General features: G+C 42.4%; 1 protein-coding gene across 3 annotated transcripts in view; it reads left to right on the forward strand.

The window, feature by feature from the left end:
* lama5 (laminin, alpha 5) overlaps positions 1-21093 on the forward strand; it is a 374262-nt gene that overhangs the window by 104342 nt on the left and 248827 nt on the right. For all 3 annotated transcript variants that reach the window (XM_072242339.1, XM_072242347.1, XM_072242358.1), the window contains 3 exons: positions 15772-15890; positions 17890-18060; positions 19361-19458. In XM_072242339.1, coding sequence (XP_072098440.1) covers positions 15772-15890; positions 17890-18060; positions 19361-19458 — 388 coding nt within the window. The remainder of the gene's footprint in view (positions 1-15771; positions 15891-17889; positions 18061-19360; positions 19459-21093) is intronic.

The raw sequence follows: 21093 nt of genomic DNA on the forward strand, positions 1-21093 counted from the left end.
GTTCACCAGCAACTTTGATGTGTGTTGACTGAGTTAGACCCGCATTTCAGATTTCTGTGTCTTCCTTTGAATTAGTTAAAAGTTTTGAAGTTACAAGACATAACAGTCTCAACCTGAAACATCAACTGTTTATTCCTTTCCATAGATGCTACCCGGCTTGCTGAGGCCCTCCAGCATTTTGTGTGTGCTGTTTATTTTTTGTCTTTTAGTCTGGTCTTTGTGGTAATACTATTGGTATGTTCACCTTGAAATGACCAGGGGCATGTCTGGACCTCCACTAATGAAGACCACTAAAATGTAAACCCTTGTCCATACTTGGAATTGATGAGACGATGTGATACCAGCCAAGCAATAAAAAAACACAAAGCAAAGAAACAACAGCATTTAATTAAGAATGTATAGATACTGTGTGCTTTTCCTGGCATTCATCAACTCTCTTTAAACCTGAAATAAGTGAACAAAATGCATTACTTGACAAAAATTTCACTGGTAAATTCTGAGTTTGCCTCATATTTCAATAGCTCCATTTAATATTAGAGAATGTATACAGTGTACAACCTGAAATTCTGGCTCTTTATAGAATTCCACAAAACTGAAGAAAAACCCCAAAGAATGAAAGACAAAAAAATGTTAGAGCCCCAAACCCCTATTCCCCCCATCTGCCAGGCACTCAGGATAGGACGGATGGTTAAAAAAGTGAAGCGAGCATGCAGTCAGACTGTCAGAAAGGGCAGGCAAATGATAGCACAAAATTGCAGCCAGCAGGGTGAGTATCAGTGCATTAGGGATGCAGAATCAAAAAGGGTAGCAAGTATAATACTCAAAGTGTTATATCTCAATGCACGAAGTATCAGAAATAAGGTGGATGATCTTGTTGCACTATTGCAGATTGTCAGGTATGATGTTGTGGCCATCACTGAATCGTGGCTGAAGGATGGTTGTAGTTGGGAGCTGAATGTCCAAGATTACACATTGTATCAGAGGGTAGGCAGAGGGGTGGCGTGGTTCTGCTGATAAAGAATGGCATCAAATCAGCATAAAGATGTGACATAGGATCAGAATACGTTGAATCCTTGTGAGTTGAGTGAACAAATTGCAATGGTAAAAGGACCCTGATGGCAGTTACATATAAACAGTAGCTGGGATGTGGACCACAAATTACAATGGGAAATGGAAAAATCATGTCAAAAGGGCAATGTTATGATAGCCATGGGAGATTTCAACATGCATGTCAATTAGGAAAATCAGGTTGGTAATAGGATCTCAAGAGAGTGAGTTTATTGAATGCCTACAAGATGGCTTTTCAGAACAGTTTATCGTTGAGCCTACTAGAGGATTAGCTATACTGGATTGGGTGTTATGTAATAAACCAGAGGTGATTAGGGAGCTTAAGGTAAAAGAACCCTTAGGAGGCAGTGATCACAATATGACTGAGTTCAACTTGAAGTGTGATAAGGAGAAACTAAAGTCTGGTGGAGCAGTATTTCAGTGGTGTGAAGGAAATTGCAGAGGTATGAGAGAGGAGTTGGCCAAAGTAAATTGGAAGGAACTGCTGGTAGGGATGACAGCAGAGCAGCAATGGTATGTGTTTCTGGGAAAATGAGGAAGGTGCAAAGATGAAGAAATACTCAAATGGTAAAATAGTACATCCATGGCTGACAAGGGAAGTTAAAGCTAATGTAAAAGCAAAAGAGAGGGCATACAACAAAGCAAAAATTAGTGGGAAGATAGAGGATTGGGAAGTTTTTAAAAACCTACAGAGAGCAACTAAAGGAGTCATTAGGAGGAAAAAGATGAAATCTAAAAACAAGCTAGCAAAAAATATCAAAGTGGATAGTAAAAGCTTTTTCAAGTATGTAAAAAATAAAAGAGTTGAGAGTGGATATAGGATTGCTAGGAAATGAGGCCAGGGAAACAATGGGGGACAAGGAGGTGGCAGATGAGCTAAATGAGTATTTTGCATCAGTCTTAACTGTGGAAGACACTAGCAGTGTGCCAGATGTTGGAAGGGTGTGAGGGAAGAGAAATGAGTGCAGTTACTATTACAAGCGAGAAGGTGGTCAAAAAACTGGAAGACCTAAGGGTACATAAGTCACCCAGATCAGAAAAACTTACACCATAAGGTTCTGAAAGAGGTAGCAGTAGAGACTGTGGAAGCAATAGTAAAATCATTGGACTCTGACATGGTTCCAGAGGACTGGAAAGTTGAAAAATGTCACTCTACTCTTTAAGAAAGGAGGAAGCAGCAGAAAGGAAATGATAGACTAGTTAGCCTGACCTTAGTGGTTGGGAAGATGTTGGAGTCAATTGTTAAGGATGAGGTTATGGAGTAATTGGTGTCCCAGCACAAGTGATTTCCTTAAGGGGAAATCTTGCCTGGCGAACCTGTTGGAATTCTTTGAGGAGATTAGAAGTAGGATGAATAAAGTGGATGCAGTGGATGTTGTATATTTGGACTTTCAGAAGGCCTTTGACAAGGTGCCGCACATGAGGCTGCTTACCAAGTTAAGAGCCCATGGTATTACAGGAAAGTTACTGGCATGCTTAGACCATTGGCTGATTGGTAGGAGGCAGTGAGTGGGAATAAAAGGATCCTTTACTGGTTGGCTGCCAGTGACTAGTGGTGTTCCGCAGGAGTCAGTGTTGGAACTGCTTTTTATGCTGTATGATCTAGATGATGGAATAGATGGCTTTGTTGCCAAGTTTGCAGATGATATGAAGATTGGTGGAGGGGCAGGTAGTGTTGAAGAAACAGGACTTAGACAAATTTGAAAAATGAGCAAGAAAGTGACGAAATACAATGTTGGAAAATGCATGGTCGTGCACTTTGGTAGAATAAATAAATGTGCAGACTATTTTCTAAATAAGAAATTCCAAAAAAAATCCGAGATACAAGGAGAGTCCTTGTGCAGAACAACCTAAAGGTTAACTTGCAGGTAGAGTCAGTGGTAAGGAAGGCAAATGCAATGTTAGCATTCATTTCAAGAGGCCCAAAATACAAGAGCAGGGAATGTGATGCTGAGGCTTTATAAGGCACTGGTGAGGCCTCTCCTTGAGTATTGTGAACAGTTTTGGGCTCTTCATCTTAGAAAAGATGGGCTGGCATTGGAGAGGTTTCAGAGGAGGTTCACAAGGATGATTTCAGGGTCTGTCCTCATTGGAATTTAGAAGGATGATTGAGGAATCTCATTGAAACCTTTCGAATGTTGAAAGGCCTAGATATAGAGATATCGGAAAGGATATTTCCCACAGTGGGGGAGTCTAGGACAAGAGGGTCATCCATTTAAAATGCAGAGAAATTTATTTTGGCTGAGGGTGGTGAATTTGTGGAATTTTTACCACAGGCAGCTGTGGAGGCCAGGTCATTTTTTGTATTTAAGGCAGTGATTGATAGGTTCTTGGTTGGCTATGGCATCAAAGGTTACGTGGGGAAGGTCATGGAAATGGGGTTGAGGAGGGGGAGAAACAATCAGCCTTGACTGAATGGCTGAGCAGACTCGATGGGCCAAATGACCTAATTCTGCTTCTATGTCTTATGGTCTTATGACAAAACCATGAGGATATTAAAACATGGAAAGCATTAGTTCAAGAGCTCATCGGTACTCACTTGATGACAGCCTCCCACCCCTTCTCTTCACCTGCCCATCACCTCCTTCCTCTATCCTTTTCTTCCATGGTCTGCTATCATTTCCTATTCAGAGTCTTTCTTCAGCCCTTTACCTTTTCCACCTATCACCTCCCTGCCTCTTACTTAATCCCCTATCCCCTACCCACACACCCGTGCCTTATCTGGTCTCGTCTATTACCTGCCAACTTGTACTCCTTCCTCTCCCCCCACCACTTTAATCTGGTTTCTGTTTCCTTCCATTCCAGTCTTGAAGAGTGTCTCAGCCCAAAATATCGACTGTTATTCCCCTCCTGACCTGCTGAGCTCCCCCAGCACTTTGTGTGTGTATGTGTCACTCATGATATCCAACATCTGCACAATCTCCTGTGTTTATGTACAGGAAATATTATTGTGTTAGCGCAACATAACAAGCCAAAATGATTTTCTTTGGGCTTGACTTTCTATAAATCTCCCTTTACATGTGAAGCCTAAATATTTAAAATGATTAGTGATTAATTTGGGTTCTTTTACTTCCCAGCAACCCAGGTGGTCTTTGAAAATTAGAGTATGCTCTTGATACAATAGGGTTTAACAGTACTGGCTGTATCCAAAATAAATCTGTGCCTGTTCTGAGCTACAGGATACCTTTTAAAACCTATACAAAAGTCGTGAACTGTAAGATCTGTTACTTGAAGCAAAATTTGTGATGCCATAGATGAATGGTGTGTCTTTCAGAAGGAAACAGATAAATAATTTAATAATACCTAAAGCATCAAGCCCAAGCGCAGAAGTAGGGTAGGAACCCATCCCATTTTTTTTTAAAAAAAACAGTTACAGAAATGGCAACAGAAGCTGAAAAGACCTCATGCCTGGATGAGAAAGCTTTGCCCAGAAGATGTATGAAGTCATGTGGTGAAATCAGAAGCTACAGGGCCAGTCAGCCTTCGGCCCAGGACAGGATTCTGGCAAGCTGCTGTCAGCGGCCTATGCCCCAGTCAGGGTGATGGGCTTAAGAAGAAGAAAGCACCAAACAGTATAATTTCACATATTTGTACATGAATGGAATGTTTTCTCAGGCGGGGAGATTTATGCAGTTCATTTATCAAAAGATGTTGATGTAAAATCAAATTCCGCCTTTCAGTGTGGACCTGCTTTCTTTCTGTGATTTGACCCAAAATGGCCATTTCTTTTCACAGTTGCTGCCTGACTAGGGTTGCCAACTGTCCCATATTAGTCGGAACATCCCAAATATTGGGCTAAATTGGTTTGTCCCATACAGGACCACCCTTGTCCCGTATTTCCCCCGCTAAGGTAGGGCATTCCTATGAAACAGTTCGTAAGCTGAAATGGCGTAAAGCGCAGAAGCGATTACCATTAATTTATGTGGGAAGATTTTTTGAGTGTTCCTAGACCCAAAAAAAAACCTACCAAATTATATCAATAACGCACAAAACCTAAAATAACACTAACATACAGTAAAAGCAGAAATGATATGATAAATACACAGCCTATATAAAGTAGAAATAATGTATTACAGTGTATCAGAATTGGGAAGATTAAGCCAAAACTGATTTGTAGAAAAAAATTGGCACGTATACGTATGTGTACATCACGCATGCGCACACAGGTGCCCGCGCAAGGCTTCATGGTCATGGTAGTCTTTCTCGGGGTAAACACAAGTGTCCCGTATTTGACTGCTACTTTTGTCCCTTATTTGGGAGTGAGAAAGTTGGCAACCCTATGCCTGACCCATAGAGATCCTCCAGCATCTTGCTTTTTGTTTCAGATCTTAGCATCTGTAGTCTCTTGTATATACCTGAACTGACGAACTCCTAGTATATAATATAAAAAGTTAGAAAGCAGTCAAACCTTTCATTCACAGTGAGAGTGGTGAGAGAGGAAAACCTTTGCCTATATTCAATGAACTAGTGATCAAACCATAATCACGTCTTTCAAAGAAATAAAGTTATTAAATACATCTTCACAATGGAGTTATCAGTCAAATAAACATTGAAAGGGTTCGGTCACCGAAACCAAATTTTTAAAAATTCCTTGCCAAAGGAAAAGCCAATGCCACAAGTTTGACAAGGATCATAAAGATACCCCTTTATGTCGAAAATTAAGGTTTTCAGAACATCATTAAATTCTGAAGTAATACAGATTGTGACATTTTTCACCTAATTTCTGAAAAGTAGTGGCTAAAATGATTCAGTAGAATTTTAGTTTAAATAGAAGTCACCACACAATATTTTTACTGTGTTGTAAGATGCATAACTCCCCTATATCAAATATATAGTAAATTATCTTTTATGATTCCAAAAGCTGAATGCTTTGATTCTTTTTAAGATCGAGTCCAGTGGCCACTGAGCGTATGTTTGTGGTTCTCTGATACTGGAGCCCACCCACCTCAATGTTTGATGTGTTGTGCGTTCAGAGATGTTCCTCTGCATACCACTGTTGTAATGCATGGTTATTGGAGGTACTGCTCCTACCTGTCAGCTTGAAGCAGTCTGACCATTCTCCTTTGATCTCTCATTAACAGGCATTTTTGCCCACAGAACTGCCACTCACTGAATGTTGTTTTGTTTCCCCCCCCCCCACCCCCCATTCTCTATAAACTCTAGAGACTTGTGTGTGAAAGTCCCAGGAAATCAGCAGTTTCTGAGATACTCAAACCACTTTGTCTGGCAGCGGCAATCATTCCACATTCAAAGTCACTTAGTTCTCATTTCTTCCCCGTTCTGATGTTTGGTCTAAACAGCAACTGAATGTCTTGACCATGTCTTGAGTTGCTGCCACATGATCAGCTGATCAGATATTTGCATTAATGAGCAGGTGCATACATGAATCTAATAAAGTGGCTATTGAGTGTAGAGTTATACATTTTAAATTCCCCTACTGAAGAGGGCTTTATGTGGTTAAGATGGTATAGATCGATACCCTCCAAACGATAGATGAAATGTCCATTCTATTCTAGCCTGTTGCACTTCTAGCATAGTTGCTGATGCAGGAATGGGCCAGTTCTCGTATATTGGAAAAATAAGTTGGTATTCTAATACATCCTAAGAGCGCTAACGTTTTTTTTGTAATGAATTTACTGGCTTACTTGAGGTGCAGACCACCATTTAGAAGGTTTGAGCAGTTTTCCCAGGAAGAAACGTCTTCGAGTGGCACCAGGATGAGAAGCAAGGAATACGTAGGCTTCTTCTGCCTGGAACCATCCACTAACCTATCTGTTATCTTCAGCCTTTGAGAACAGTTGCCCTTTGAGCACACGAGGCAGAATTACAAAAGTTCACTGTACAGAAGAAGCCTCACCATCTAGGACATGCGCTCTACATGTGAGGAATGTTCTTCCATTCTGCTATCGGATTTCTGAACAGTCCATGAAGCTAAATCATTCCTTTTTTCTCAATATTTATTTATAGTAATTTGACATCTTTGAGTATATTATATATGCGTGTGTATATAAAACAGTTAAATAAGTAGCTAAAAAATACAAATTAAAAAGTAATGAGGTAGTGTTCATGGGATCAACATTCATTCAGAAATCATATAGCCAAGGGGAAGAAGTTGTTCCTGAGTAGTTGAATGTGTGCTTTCAGGCTCCTGTACCTCATTCCTGATGATAGCAATGAGAACGGGCATACAGGTTTCCCTCGCCATCCGAAGATGGAGTATTCCTATGAAACAATTCGTAAGCTGGAATGTCATAAAGCGAAGAAGCAATTACCATTAATTTATGTAGGAAAAATTTGTGAGTGTTTGCAGACCCAAAAATAACCTACCAAATCATGCCAAATAACACATAAAACCCAAAATAATAGTAACATATAGTAAAAGCAGGAATGATATGATGAATACACAGCCTATATAAAGTAGAAATACTTCTCCACAATTATTGCCGCACTGTTCTCCGTTGCGAAAATCTCATGTTTGTTGGCAAAAACACGGCAGAAACACTCTCTCCAGTAACCTTTAAGCTATGAAGCTACCAAATCATACCAAATAACACCTAAAAAAATACACAGCCTATATAAAGTAGAAATAATGTATGTACAGTGTAGTATCACTTACAGGAATCAGGAAGACATCGAGCACACTGATGATGGTGTGTTAGGCTGAGTCGTCGGAGGTTGGTGTGGTGCGTGGTCCCCACCCTCAGGGCAGCGAACCGATACTGATCCGCAATGAATGCAGGGGTCCAGCGGTGGCTGGAACGCACTCAGCACATCTTTAAGAAAGAAGCCAAAATAAACAAGCTAATTAATTAGTTGCTGCCCAGCATGTAACTGTTGGCCCAGATCAGAGGTGACGCAATCAGCAATCGCCTCTGATCTGGGCCAACGTTTATGTGCCGGGCGGCACCTAATTAATTAGCTTGTTTATTTCAGCTTTTTTCCTTAAAGATGTGCTGGGTGCCTCCCGGCTACCGCTGAATTCTTTGCGGATCGGTGTCTGTCCGCGGCTCGGGGTTTGGGGTGGTGGGACACTGGGGTGTCATCTCATCGTCGATCAGGGCAGCCAGCTCATCTTCTCCTATGTCTGCCTGCCTCGATGTCGAAGGTCAAGGTTCGTCGTCTGCTGTGGCTGATATGGAAGGCTTGCTTGACTGCTTAGCCTCGCACATTTTTAAATCATACAATTCTTTGTAAGCACTCAAACCATCTTGCAAATACGCCCTAAACCGACGTACCCTTTCAAAATTAAAGTCGTACTTTATCATTACAGCAAAAATCTCACACAGTTGCTTCATGTTCAGTTCCTGGACGACTTCACTTTCGGTCCGTTCGCTACTGCATTCAGTTTCAATTGTTATCCTTTCCTCTTCCAATTGCATCAGCTCTTCATCTATCAGTTATTGGTCATGAGATGCCAAAACCTCTTCAACATCATCTTCGTCAACTTCCACAAGCCAAACTCACTTTGCCCTTGCTTCGTTCACCACGATCGAAACGCTTAATTATGTCTAGTTTTATGCTAGGTGTAACAACCTTACGAGCTCTTTCAGGCTTTTCCGATACCTTAGAACTCATCTTGCTAGCGAATGCTCACAGGCACGTGTTTAAGCAATGCCAGCGAGAATGTCGTTCCGGATCCGGAGGAGAGTGGCTGTTCGGGGCACGCGCTGTTTTTATCACGCACTGCTTTTTTTGCTCGCTGCCTTTTTTTGTAACAGTGAAAACACCTTCTGTTTGCAAAAACAGGGAACTAATGTAGGTCTTTTGTAACAGTGAGGTTTCGTAAAGCGAATGTTCGAAAAGCAGGGGACATCTGTGTCCTGGGTGATGGGGGTCCTTAATAATGGATGCTCCCTGTTCCAGCTGCTACCGTCCAGGAAACGGTACTGCAGCATAAAAGCCAGGACCAACAGGCTCCAGGACGTCTCCTTCCACAAGGCCATCAGACTGCTTAATTCATGCTGACACAACTGCATTTCTATGTTATATTGACTGTTTATATTTAACCTTCTTGTTACTGTCCTATTGAACATACCGTTTATTATAAATTACTATAAATTGCACATTTAGACTGAGACATAATGTAAAGATTTTTACTTTTCATGTATATGAAGGATGTAAGTAATAAAGTCAATTCAATTCAATTGAAGCATCGCTCCTTGAAGATGTCCTGGATACTATGGAGGCTCGTGCACATGATGGAGCTGACTTAAGTTTACAACTCTCTGCAGCTTATTTCGATCCTGTGCAGTAGCCCCCCCCCAACCCCCAAACCAGACGGTGATGCAGCCAGTTAGAATGCTCTCCACATTAAATCTGTAGAAATTTTCTAGTGTTCTTGGAGACATACAAAATCTTCTCAAACTAATGAAATATAGCTGCTGTTGTGCCTTCTTTATAGCTGCATCGATATGTTGGGTCCAGGTTAGATCCTTAGAGTTATTGACATCTAGGAACTTGAAATTGCTCACTCTCTCCACTTCTATGAGGACTGGTGCCTGTTCCCTTGTCTTACTCTTTCTTAAGTCCACAATCATGTTTTTGGATGAAACCTATTTTTTATTACTGGGTAGTGGGTCACTTATTGATGAGTTTTGTTTAGGCAATTATATCTGTTGAATCTGTTCAACATCCCTTAAGAATGCAAACTTTCAGTTAGTATTTTTAGTATTATAGGTAATAGTTTTTGCAAAGGCACGATGTAATCAAAATATTTCTAAGATCTATTTATTGCAAAATTAATTTTAAACATGTCCTTTGAGGACAAAGTAATGCTTTACAGTGCCAGCAATCAGAAGTTCGGGCTTCAATTCCTGCTGCTGTGTGTAAGAAGTTTGTACATTCTTCCCATGACCGTGTGGGTTTCATTCAGGTGCTCGGGTTTCGTACCCCTTTCCAAAAGATGTATGAGTTAGGATTAGTAAATTGTGGGCATGTTATGTTGGTGCTGGAAGCATGGCGACACTTGTGGGCTGCCCTCAGCACATCCTTGGACTGTGTTGGTGCAAGCAACACACGTGTCTGTATGTTTTGGTGTAAATGTGACAAATAAAGCTAATCTTTAATGTTTAAACCTTTCAGCTAGCGCTCAAGATTAGTATATCATAGTTCAGTTGCAAATTTCACAAGTTAGATTTTAGATTATGAGGACACTCAGTCCTCGTTTATTGTCATTTAGAAATGCATACATTAAAAAATGATTAAATGTTCCTCCAGAATGATATCACAGAAACACAGGACAAACCAAGACTAAAACTGACAAAACCATATAATTATAACATATAGTTACAACAGTGCAAAGCAATACCGTAATTTGATAAAGAGCAGACCATGGGCACGGTAAAAAAAAAGTCTCAAGTCCCGACAGCCCCATCATCTCTCACAGACGGTAGAAGGGAGAAACTCTCCCTGCCATGAACCTCCAAGCACCGCAAACTTGCTGATGCAGCATCATTGGAAGCACCCAACTGCAGCGGACTCTGAGTCCGAAAACTTCGAGCTTCTGACCAGCCCTCCGACACCGAGCACCATCCTCTGCCAACAGCTTCGACCCCACCCTGGCCGCCGAGCAACAAGCAAAGCCGGGGACTTGGGGCCTTCCCCTCCAGAGATTCTGGATCACACAGTAGCAGCGGCAGCGAAGCAGGCATTTCAGAAGTTTCACCAGATGTTCCTCCATGCTGTCACGTCTGTCTCCATCAAATCAGGATTGTGTACCGCACCCTACTTGACAGATAACAGACATCACCACCGGAGTGGCTGCTGCGAGCTGCGTCGCGTCGCCATCTTCTCCTCCTGCCAATTATTAAATACTTCATAGGAACTTTGTTCTTTATGAATCCGGTCACAGTATCACAGCAGTGATACAGATTCATTACTGTTTTGGTTAAGGCCATCAACAATTGATGACGCAGTAGCATTGTGTTTAGTGTAATGCTTTACAGTACCAGTGATCCAGGTTCAATTCCCACCGCAGCTTGTCAGGCACTTGTAAGTTTTCCCTGTGACGGTGTAGGTTTCCTGCAGGTGCACAGACATTTCCTCCCACATTCCAGAAATGTACGGGTTAATAGGTTAATTGGTCTCATAGGTGTCAATGGGTGGTGTGAACTCATTGGTTCTGAAGGGCCTGTTACTGTCCTGTAGTCATAGTCATACGTTATTGATCCCGGGGGAAATTGGCAACTTTGAATTTTTAAAAGTTTAAATAAGCTGGAATGTATTCCAAAAGTTAATTCGGATGTAGGGGTTGATAAAAGTACACTGGCATTGGATTCAAGCCGGATATCGGTAATCGCCCCCACCCTGGTGGTTGGCATTCCATCTTCATTGTTCAGTGGTTTCAACCTCTTGGCTCCACGTGCATCCATAGGGGTGGGGTTGGGGAGGTGACCTGCCCTCAGTACTGAGTCAATCCTGCTCTGAGGTCAGCATTCAGCAGTTGGAAGTTCTTGCCAAAGTGGGCTGAAGATCTTGTACGACAGGAATGGAGATGTTGTCTGATATGATGGTGTACCTGTAATGCTGGATGGGTCTTTCCCTCGGCTCAATAGCATATGGGGACAGAAGCAGCTACGGATGCTGGAACCTAGTGTGAAAACACAAGCTGCTGGAGGAACTCAGCAAGTCAAACATCACCAGTGGGGGCTGGGGAAGGAATTGTCAATGTTTCAGGTTGAGGCTTTGCCATGGAACTGAGAGTGGAGAGGGAAGAAAGCCAGTATATTGAGGAGGGGGGATTGGTGGGGAGGCAGGGACTAGTAGGTGATAGGTGCACTGAGGAGAGATGCTTGGTGATGGCAGATGGAGCAGGTGAGGCAGGGAAGGGTGAAGGTGGAGACAGCTACTGCGAATACAAAGGCTATCAGTGCTAGAATCTGAGAAGTAAAGGGAAGAGTTGGGGCAGATGGACCTTGATGGTTTCAAAGGTACATATAATGTCAGAGAAATGTATACAATATACATCCTGAAACACTTTTTCTTCACAAACATCCACGAAAACAGAGGAGTGCCCCAAATAAAGAATGACAGTTAAATGTTAGAACTCCAAAGCCCCCCCCAGCTCCCTCCCCCCACGCATATGCAGCAGCAAAACAACGACCACCCCCCACCACCAAAAAAGCATCAGCACCCCCCACCAAGCACTCAAGCGTGCAGCAAAGCATCAATAAAGACACAGACTTGCAGTACCCCGACAACTACTTGTTCACTCAGTACTTCGACATGCCACAGGCTTTCTCTCTCTCTCTCTCTCCCTAATAAGGGAAAAAGAGGTGTCCCCATTTCACAACGAGAGGGGAGGCATAACAAACAGCTGGCTGATTTATGGTGTTGAAAGTCTATTGCGTCGCTTTTTTCGAGCTCTGCGCCCACAGAGCCAGCCCCAGAAAGGCTCAGAACTCCGGGCACACAGCCCATGGCAGCTAACCTGCTGCTCCCAATGTTCCGTGTTCTCCTGCAATGACTCATTCAGGGGCACCAGCCTAAAATCAGCACGTCTCCAGAGCCACGAAAATCCGGCACCCTGAAGGCGTGCTCATCTTCTAGGCCGCATCCTTGGGATATCAAAGAGCGGCCGGTTGTGAGGGGCTGAGAGCGGGTCCCACTCCCGAAAAGAACCAAAGTCGGAGTGCAACCCCAGGTCAGGGTCTTCGAAAGAACCTTGAGAAAGGAAAAAAGGAATGTCAAAGATAGAAATAGAATTGTTTCGAAGATGCAAGCAAAGGAGTCACCGTTTAGTGCTACCTTGTGTGACGAAAAACCAAGTTATCTGAAGATTGATGCTGATGAGAGAGATGAGTGAGACAATGGAGCAGCATTCAAAAATGTTAATGAGAGAGAAGAAAGAGATAACGGAAAGAGACACCAGTCCGAGTATTGACAGACTGATTGCTTTGAACCTGAACTGTTTGAAGTTTGATGGACAGGCGATACCCCAGCAGGGGGATAAAAAGAACAGGTTCGCTAAGGCAAGACAGACACCACGAGATAACGAGACCCTGGAAAAGCGGTGTGCCCCCACAAGTTGATGGGAGTTTGGAGGTCTGGTCGCAGGACCGACCATAGACGCACAGGGTGAAAAGATACGATCGGCGGGAACCTGGTGTGTGTGTCCGCCCTTGCTTGGGTGCCGGGTTCACCGTGGAAGAACGGTCGTATCCGGAACAGAGGGGTCACAGTCGGTGACCACAGAAGACATTAAAAGGGCTCGCCCGAAAACTAACTGAAAGCACAAAGGTCTGTCTAAATCAGATTTGCATATTCTCTCTCCAATGGCACAACAGCGAATACTGCGAACTGTACTAAGCTGAACTGAACTCTGCGTCACTTGAGACTGATCATTTCACCCCTAGACTGCGATACAGCTTGATTGATTTCTATTACCCTAATTCTGTGTAGATGTGTGTTTTATCATTGCTAATCTGTTGCATTCATACGATTAGAGTACTGTTACTTATTTCTTTCATCAAACTTTCTTAGTTCCAGTAATCCAGACTCCAACTAAGTGCTCCCTTTCTGCTGGTTTGGGAACCCAGTTACGGGGTACGTAACACTGGACTTTGCTCCTCTCCTCCAAGATTGGAAGGGGATTCAGTAGGTAAAGTGTGAGTGCAGTAGTTGGGTGGAAACATGAGGGTGGAGCGATGGGGGGAGGGGGAAGGACGATGAAAATGGATGATAGAGGTAGAAATTGGTAGGGTTTGGGAATGAGAACAAAAATAATAAAATCTGAAATAGATCAGAAAGGGAGAGTGAGGGGGAGAACTGGAGGGTGGGGGGCACAGGAGTTAAGAGTAGCCATTGGGTTATAAGCTACCCAGATGGAATATGCGGCTTTAGTTTTCCAGTTTGATCAGCCCTCATCCTAGCAGCAGAGAAGGCCAAGGACGGACAAATCCGTATGGGAAAAGGAAGGGGAGTTGAAAAGGCATACAACCAATAGCAATTAGGGTTTCGCTGATGCCTTGTTTTTTTTACTGTTATGGGTCAATGCATTGAACAACAGTCAGTAGATGACCGTTTGAAACAGCAGAAAATCGTGGCAGGTGAGGATTGTACTCCAGTTCTAGAATCTTGACCTGCCTGATATATCAAGCACCTAAGAGGAAATATAACTTACTTACCATCCGTTCCACCCTGGCAGTTAGGGCAGCAGTGAAGGTTCTCCATCTCTGCCTGTCCTTGCCCATCTTCTCTACTGGGCCCCAGCTGTGGTCAGGGTCCTCATTTCTAGTTCTGTGGTACACCGCCAAGTTGTCTTTGGTTTCCCACGTTTCCTCCGGCCTTCAGAGGTCCAGTGAAGTGCTGTCTTGATGGAGTTGGCCTCTCTTCTCATCACATGCTCAGTCCATCCCCAACGTTTCCTCATGATGATTGTGGCCATGTTCTCTTGATGGCACAGGAGTAGGGCATAGTTGGAGATCTTACTTGGCTGGAACATTCGGAGGATCTTCCAGAGTCTCAGGGTGTGGAAAGATGACAGCTTGGCAAGGCCATTCTTTGTCACGTGCCAACATTCTGACCCGTACAAGCGTGCAGACAATACACAGCTCTGGTACAGCCTCACCTTGGTGCGGACTCTGTAGTTGGTTGATCCCATATGTTGCTTCATTGACCTGAAGACGTCTCTTGCTTTGCTGAGTCTGCAGTGGATGTTGTCGTTGGTTCCAATATCCTGTCGAGTGACACTGCCCAGGCAGGAAGAGAAAATCTAAGCAATGTGGGAAATGTGGCCTTAGGTTCACTTTTGCTACCAGGTGACAGTGAGTGAATTTGGCAATGTCTTACTCAAGATAATGTTCTACTCCAACTATTAAAGCATTCATTTAAAATGTTTCCGCACTGGTAATGCATGTGTTTTATTTCCCTTGTATCTCTGTCAAAACTGAAGAAGTGCTGCATTCATAGTCCTGTCCTTTATTGAATAAAACATCAAACCAGGACTGGTCTGTTTTCTCAGGTGGATTGTAAAATATTCCCCACCCCCTCATGTTACTTTGATAAACAGTGAGGGAGTTATTTCCAGTGTCTTGACCAATATTTATCCCTGTGTTAAGCTTACTGAATTGGATTAGTATGCCTTTGCTGTGCACAAATTAGCTGCCCCAATTCTTGCACTATATTAGTGAGTGCCCTTCAGAAATACTTCACTGGCTGTTAAATTCTTTGGGGTATAATGAAAAGGATATGAAAGGTTCTATGTAAATGGACTTTTTCCCCATTATATCTCTAATCTCCAACTCTGCAAGTTATATGCCTTTTGTGACCATGATTGGAAACCCTTTTCTTTTATCATATGTGTAGCATGAAGTGTATTTATTAAATTTTTATATTTTAGAGATACGGCATGGTAACAGGTCCTTCCATCCCAACGAGCCTGTGCTACCCATAAGAACAATTAACCTACTAACCCATACAAACCCAGGATGTGGGAGAAATCCGGAGGAAATCCACATGGTCACGGAGAAAATACAATCACCTCTTAGACTGTGGCGGGAATTGAACCAGGGTCTTTGGCACTGTAAAGCGTTACATGAACTCTTCCAATTCCTAACCCAGGTGGCCGTGCTACCTGGCCAACCTCTCTGCGTTGGGAATTGGAAGAACAACATTTTAATTTATTTCCTTCAAATAGGAATTGATGCAAATGGCTGTTTTATTAAAGCCACATGCCATGTTGATCTGCTTCTCCTCTCTTTCTAGCTTCCAAAAGAGATTGCATTGAGAAATTTGGACCAAAGACCGTGGAACGCATCGTAGATGACGATGATGCTATCTGCACCACTGAATATTCACGTATAGTGCCCCTGGAAAATGGAGAGGTGAGTGGACAGGATTAACAGCAAGGTTCTGGATTTTATGTTTTAAAGCTCTGAAGTCTAGAGGTGTTTTGCGTAATAAAATCACATTTGTAATAGCGTACCGACAGTTTCTGGTTCAATGATGTCACAGAATAGTAATCTACACTAGCCACTGATGCAAGGCTATATCCAATTAGATGTTTGACTATTCTCTGACTAATCATTATTTCAATTACTTTACTTAAGACTGTCCAAGTCGTACATTGTTCCATTGTCGGTGTGTAACAATTTTCTGCAAGATGATGTTATTTTCTCAGTAGCCCAAAGATCCATGCCACAGGGTTCACGGATAATTACAATCCCATTGCTGTAAAACATTTGAATGACCTCTTACCAAGATCAAAGTATGTAGATGTCACCATACACAAGGTTCAAAGTACATTTATTATCAAAGTATGTATGTAATATACAGCCCTGAGATTCGTCTTCCCACAGACAGCCACGAAACAAAGAAACACCATGGAAATCTTTCAAAGTAAACATCAAATACCCAACGCACAAAAAACACAACAAATTGCACAAGCAACAAAAAATTAGCAAAAAAACACACAGAATATTAAATATCAAACTGCAGAGCCTTGAAACAGTCTAGAAATGTTCAGTTTTGTTCAGTTCAGTTCAATTTAACACTGTGTCATTTGTTGACCGCAGGCTGCAGAGCCAGTCTGCCCCAATCAAAATCGCACAATAAAGAGTAACCAGGGACACATATAACGTGAACTGCAGACTCTAATCCACAAAGCACGTTGATTAAGCCTTGCCCAAGACCCAAGGCTTCGGCACCATCCTCTGAGAATTCCTGAGGTTTATTTTCTTGCAGGCATTCACAGCAGAACAAAGAAATACAATAGAACTAATGAAACAAAGACTGGCAAACAACCAGTGTGTAAAAGAAGGCAATCTGTGCAAATAGAAAAAAAACAAACAGATATATAGATAAATAATGCTGAGAACATGAGTTGTAGAGCCCTTGAAGATGTTGTGGAATAGGTTGTGGAATCAATTCAGTGTTGAGGTGAGTGATGTTATCCATGCTGATTCAGGAGCCTAATGGTTGAAGGGTGATAAGTTCCTGAACCTGGTGATATGGGACCGAAGGCTCTTGTACCTCATTCCTGATGGCAGCAGTGAAAAGAGAACATGGCCTGGATAGTGGGGAGCTTTGATGATGGCTGCTTCTTTCTTATGGAAGTGCTTCTGTTGGTGTGCTCAGTGGCGGGGAGGGTTTTGCCTGTGATGGACTGGGCTCTATCCACTGCTTTTTGCAGGCTTTTCTTTTCTTGGGCATTGGTGTTTCCATTCCAGGCACTTAAAATAAACTTAATCTACTTCATTGTGGCCCTTGCACTTCATTTGTCTATCTGCTCTGCACTTTCTCTGCAACTGTAACCGTTCATATTCTGTCTGTGTTCTTGTGTAAGGAATGACCTGTCTAGTTTGCATGCAAGCAAAAACTTCTCACTCCGTCTTAGTACATGGCCCAATAAGAATCGAGTTACAAGAACAAATGCAAGCTGCTTCCATCTCACAGTTAATAGGCAAAAGACGGATGTTTTTTAAAGAGAAAGATTAGCTTTAGTTGTCACATGTACATCGAAACATGCAGTGAAATACATTGTTTGCATCAACGATCAGCACAGTCTGAGGATTGTGCTGGAGGCAGTCCAGTCCTTATGTGTCACCCTGATTCTGGTGCCAATATAGCATGCCCACAACTCACTTACCCTAACGGTACGTTTACATTTCATATTTGGAATGTGGGAGGAAACCAGAGCACCTGGAGGAAGCCAACATGGTCAAGGGGGAATGTACAAACTCCTTACAGGCAGCGATGGGAATTGAACTCTGATCTCTCAGCTAGCCCGTAAAGTGTTGCACTAACTGTGCCTCCCCAGAGGTATAAATGGTAACATTGAACTTTTTCACAGAGCTGAACTAACTCCTCTGCTTCCAACTGTAGATTGTAGTTTCCTTGGTAAATGGACGGCCTGGAGCCATGAATTTCTCCTATTCTCCTGTCCTTCGCGACTTCACCAAAGCCACCAACATCCGACTGCGGTTCCTCCGAACGAACACTCTCTTGGGGCACTTGATGGGGAAGGCACTGAGGGACCCCACAGTCACACGGCGGGTAAGTGCTAACTGTATATCTGTATGTGGATGCTGATGTCATGAAGGGGAAGTACTCAGTGGGGCTCACCTCATTGTCTGAGGGAGAATCACTCTTTCTGACCATTACGATAGACTTAACAAATGCAGAGAATGCTCAACATCTGCGGAAAGAGAAGCAGAATTAATGTTTCAGGTCAAACACCTTTCAGCTGGACTGGGAATGTGAGAATACTGGTTGGCTTTAAAAAGCACTGGAATCTCAATCTGTGCTGAGTTATAAACAAGAGAAAATCTGCAGATGCTGGAAGTCCAAAGCAACACACACAAAATGCTGGAGAAACTCAGCAGGCCAGGCAGCATCTATGGAAAAGAGTAAACAGTTGACGTTTCGGGCCAAAGGGTCTCTGCCCAAAACATTGCTTACTGTTTTCCATAGATGCTGCCTGGCCTGCTGAGTTCCTCCAGCATTTTGTGTGTGTTGCTGTGCTGAGTTAGTTGATCTCAACTGGAGCACCAGTAATGCCGTTGTAGCTCCAGGGTCTTCGGCTAGGGAAGTGAAAAGCTGCTTACTCCTTGTGCGGCAGCAGTTTGCTTTTGATGCTTGCATAAAGAGTGCGTGATGACAAGGTCAGTCTCTGAGGAGGTAACCAGAGACGGATGGTCTGCCGGTGTTCAGTGTTATATCTAACCATTTGATTAAGGCAAGTGTAAAGGAGAACAAAGTACTTGTTACTTGGACAAATCAAAAACAGATTTACTTCCACTGATTTATATGATTTTCCTGAAGCAATAAGGCTGATCAACACCTCCACCCGCTAACCCCGCCCCCCCAACCACCACCACTACTTTATTATTTCTGGTCAGTCACCTTATGTACAGACACTCCTGTGCCTAGCATCACCTTACGGACATGTATATAAGCCATCTTATGTATTTATATTTAATGTGTTTTTTTGTGATTATGTTCTTTATCGTATTTTGACTTTTTGTGCTGGATCAGATCCAGAATAACAGGTATTTTGTTGTCCTTTACACTTTTGTACTGAAAATGACATGAAACATTCTTGAATCTAGAACTTTGAGGTGACATTTGTTGTTTTGCGGCAACAATGCAGTGCAAAAACGTAAAAGTTACTCGAAACTACAAAGCAAATATAAATTAGATATAAATTACAAAACACTGGACAATAATTGATAGTAGGTATTGTGCTAGTAAATGTAGAGAATTTGGGTATTTGGCATAAAGCATCTTTATACTTAATGTAAACCACCATGATAAACTGTGCAGTATGTGAATGGACAAAACTTTTCTCTTTCAGTATTACTACAGCATCAAGGACATCAGTATAGGAGGGCGTTGTGTCTGTAATGGCCATGCTGATGTTTGTGATGCAAAGGACCCATCAAATCCATACCGGTGAGTTTTACTTTTGTGTACTCTGTTTGACAAATAATCGATAACTTGATATAGATGTTATAGTCCCAAATAATGTAACACCTTTATTAGTGAATACTGAGTATTTAATATTAAAATAATTTGTTTTAGTTTATTCCGGCATTGAATATACTGATTTAGTTAGCTATCTGCTCTATACTGAACTACAGGCATCTGATAGTAGAGAATACTATTAAGGCACAGTTGAAGTCAGAAGTTTACATACACCTTGGCCGAGTACATTTAAACTCAGTTTTTCACAATTCCTGACATTTAATCCTAGAAAACATTCCCTGTCTTAGGTCAGTTAGGATCACTATTTTAAGAATGTGAAATGTCAGAGTAATAGCAGAGAGAATGATTTATTTCAGCTTTTATTTCTTTCGTCACTTTCCCAGTGGGTCAGAGGTTTACATACACTTTGTTAGTATTTGGTAGCATTGCCTTTAAATTGTTTAACTTGGGTCAAATGTTTTGGGTAGCCTTCCACAAGCTTCTCACAGTAAGTTGCTGGAATTTTGTTCCATTCCTCCAGACAGAACTGGTGTAACTGAGTCAGGTTTGTAGGCCTCCTTGCTCGCACATGTTTTTTCAGTTCTGCCACAAATTTTCTGTTGGATTGAGGTCAGAAAATGATGTCAAGTCTGGTTCATCCTTGGGAGCAATTTCCAAACGCCTGAAGGTACCACGTTCATCTGTACAAACAATAGTATGCAAGTATAAACACCATGGGACTACGCAGCCGTCATACCGCTCAGGAAGGAGATGCATTCTGTCTCCTAGAAATGAATATACTTCAGTGCGAAAAGTACAAATCAATCCCACAACAACAGCAAAGGACCTTGTGAAGATGCTGGAAGAAACAGGTAGACAAGTATCTATATCCACTGTAAAACTAGTCTTATATCGACATAACCTGAAAGGCTGCCCAGCAAGGAAGAAGCCACCGCTCCAAAACCGCCATCAAAAAGCCAGACTACAGTATAGTACAGTACCCAAGTGCACATGGGACAAAGATCTTACTTTTCGGAGAAATGGCCTCTGGTCTGATGAAACGAAAATTGAACTGTTTGGCCATAATGACCATTGTTATGTTTGGAGGAAAAAGGGTGAAGAACACCATCCCAGCTGTGAAGCACGGGGGTGGCAGCATCATGTTGTGGGGGTGCTTTGCTGCAGGAGGGACTGGCGCACTTCACGAAATAGAGGCATCATGAGGAAGGTAAATTATGTGGATATATTGAAACAACATTTCAAGACATCAGCCAGGAAGTTAAAGCTCCATCACAAATGGGTCTTCCAAATGGACCATGACCCCAAGCATACCTCCAAAGTTTTGGCAAAATTGCTTAAGAACAACAAATTCAAGGTATTGGAGTGGCCATCACAAAGCCCTGACCTCAATCGGATAGAAAATTTGTGGGCAAAACTGAAAAAGCGTGTGCGAGCAAGGAGGCCTACAAACCTGACTCAGTTACACCAGTTCTGTCTGGAGGAATGGAACAAAATTCCAGCAACTTACTGTGAGAAGCTTGTGGAAGGCCACCCAAAATGTTTGACCCAAGTTAAAAAATTTAAAGGCAATACTACCAAATACTAACAAAGTGTATGTAAACT

Source organism: Mobula birostris, chromosome 2, assembly GCF_030028105.1.
Source record: "Mobula birostris isolate sMobBir1 chromosome 2, sMobBir1.hap1, whole genome shotgun sequence".
Lineage (NCBI taxonomy): Eukaryota > Metazoa > Chordata > Chondrichthyes > Myliobatiformes > Myliobatidae > Mobula > Mobula birostris.